This window comes from Nelumbo lutea, chromosome 1 (genome assembly GCF_056320005.1).
Source record: "Nelumbo lutea isolate HS-2025 chromosome 1, American lotus-T2T, whole genome shotgun sequence".
NCBI classification, from domain to species: Eukaryota; Viridiplantae; Streptophyta; class Magnoliopsida; order Proteales; family Nelumbonaceae; genus Nelumbo; species Nelumbo lutea.
In genome coordinates, this window is record NC_142684.1 from 214,349,237 (window position 1) to 214,351,579 (window position 2,343).

The 2,343-nt window shown below is 33.8% G+C and overlaps 1 protein-coding gene across 1 annotated transcript; it reads right to left on the reverse strand.

The window, feature by feature from the left end:
• Positions 1 to 1,149: 1,149 nt before the first annotated feature.
• On the reverse strand, positions 1,150 to 2,131 carry LOC148880892 (norbelladine synthase-like). The gene is made up of 2 exons (XM_088962641.1): positions 1,816 to 2,131; positions 1,150 to 1,656 (listed from the first exon to the last, which is right to left on the reverse strand). Exons 1-2 carry the CDS (start codon positions 2,000 to 2,002, stop codon positions 1,349 to 1,351), a joined length of 495 nt encoding a protein of 164 aa, XP_088818767.1. The 5' UTR covers positions 2,003 to 2,131; the 3' UTR covers positions 1,150 to 1,348.
• Between the last annotated feature and the right edge of the window lie 212 nt (positions 2,132 to 2,343).

Genomic DNA, 2,343 nt, shown 5'->3' on the forward strand with positions numbered 1-2,343 from the left:
AATATCAGATGTATATGTTACAACTTAAGTTTATGTATTCAGGAAGCTTTAAAAATTATTTATACTCATATTTTTTAAATTAGAAATTATATTATATACATTAAAAGTTATGGAGCAAGAAAACAAGAATTTAATATAGAAAGAATCCACAAATTAAGAGCATTTGTTGAAATAACGGAAAAAATTTTAAGAAATATTGAGAGAACATTTCTCCTCTTTATTAGATCCTAGGATTAGAAAAGATGATTTAGATATTTTACTTGAAACATATTGTGAAAATATGAATATTGAAATTAGAAATAGAAAAGAATAAATTAATAGTTTATTATTTGAAATCACATAGAATAATAAAAAGTGTACAACTTGTACAACTGCATCTTTCACTTCTAAACTTGAGTTCACTTCTGGTAGAGCAATTGTACAATTTGAATATGCTAGTACAATCCAAAGTCTTATGTATACTACGCTTTGTACTAGACATAATATTGCATTTACGGTAAGTAAATTAGTCGGTTTACAAGTAATCCCGGTATAGAGCATTGGAAGGCAATTAGGAGAGTTCTTGGGTACCTCAAAAGAACCTTAGTACTTGGCTTATTCTACTATGATTATCCAACTGTATTAGAATGGTATACTGATGCAAGTTAGACTACCGGTAATGGAGATAACAAGTCCACATCTAGATGGATTTTTGTCCTTGGTGGGTGTGCGATCTCTTGGGCATCCAAGAGACAAACTTGTATATCTCAGTCGACATGGAATCTGAATTCATAACTTTGGTGACTATTGAAAAAGAGGTTGAATGGATTAAAAATTTATTATTGGATATAAAACTTTAGTCTAGTCCTATGCCTCCAATTTTCATTTACTGTGATAGTGAAGTAACTTTATCAAGAGCTTATAATAATACCTACAATAGTAAGTCTAGACATATAAATATGTTAAATGATAAAATATAGTGGTACCCATATAGATATGTGAAACAATAAAATATAGTGGTACCTCGTTTTGTTTGGATTTTTTACTTGTTGTTTATTTCCTAACTATAATGGAAGATGCAGCTGGCTTTCAAACATGCATAACGAATTATTGAATTACATTTATATTTTAGACAAATAGATTAAAACTTGCAACCACACAAGAACGGCATGGGCATCAAAATCAAAGTATCATTTTATGTAAATGGCGACATGTGGATACAAACATCTGACAGACATAAACTTTTACGGATAGACTCTAAAACTACTCAACGGAGAGGAGTAGATCTAATAGAGGAATTATTAATTATTTCTAAGAAATGAAGAAATAAATTGCAGGAATCAATCATAAAATTCCGCCAATAAATAGATTAGTTGTTGTCGCCCTTGGATTTGGATTTGTTCTGTATGACATAGTTTGAAATTGCTTTGGCCACCCACCACAAAGTACCAGCGGTAATACGGTTAGCGTTGTCTTCAAACTTGTCGTCGAGCTCAAAGGCAGTGGTGGATTGAATGATGCATGAGGAGGCGTCTTTCTCTATGACTTTGAAGATAATATCGAATGAACGAAACCCAATATCAAGAAATCCTCCTTCAATCACTCGGACCAACTTCTCACGTTCTTGATGGTCAATCTTTATGAACTTCTCCTTCCATATACGTGGCTCAGGAAGCGCTGAAACCAGTAATTATATTTAAGTATCAAATTAAACCATCATGGATTAATAAGAAATATTTCAATTCATTCATTAATGCAATAAATAAAATGATGAAAAGAAGAAATTTAAGGGTAAGGCAAGAACATCATTTCTCTTGTAAACTTGGGGCAATATACCGTCGTCGAGTTCAATGAGAATGACAGTGCCGACCGTTCCATCACCCTCAAGAACATCATTTCTCTTGTAAACTTGGGGCATTAGTTGGACGAAGAGTTTGGGCAGATCGGGCGAGCCATACACAGCCCACACATCATCTGCAGGCACCCCTACTTCCATCTCGTTAGTTACACGCGCAGTCATCATCTTGTTAATTCAAAATTGATGCAAATAAACAAATTAAAAGCTAAGCTCTTCGAACAAGTTTTGGATGTAAGGTGTGTTTGATTGATCTATAGCTAGTAGCCTTTTTATATATCTACTCCAGGTTGGGTATGTAGAGATCGATCTTCGTCTTTGTTTAATTTTGACTTGTATTTTGATGTCTTTTTTGTACAGCATTAAGCTTCGACGATTCTCTGCACGCATGTCTACCAAAGTTTGAATTGTGCTAGCTCCCACCATGCAATAACTTGGCAACTCTCAAGCACGTTTTGGATAAGCCTTAGCCGACGGATTCGTTTGACTCCTTTGCTCTCATTGATTAA

What these genes read in the sequence shown, in the direction of transcription:
- LOC148880892 (XM_088962641.1), bottom strand. Translation starts at nt 2,002, where the DNA reads ATGATGACTGCGCGTGTAACTAACGAGATGGAAGTAGGGGTGCCTGCA. An exon ending in TCTCATTGAACTCGACGACG is followed by an intron (nt 1,657 to 1,815) that starts GTATATTGCCCC and finishes TACTGGTTTCAG; the next exon opens with CGCTTCCTGAGCCACGTATA.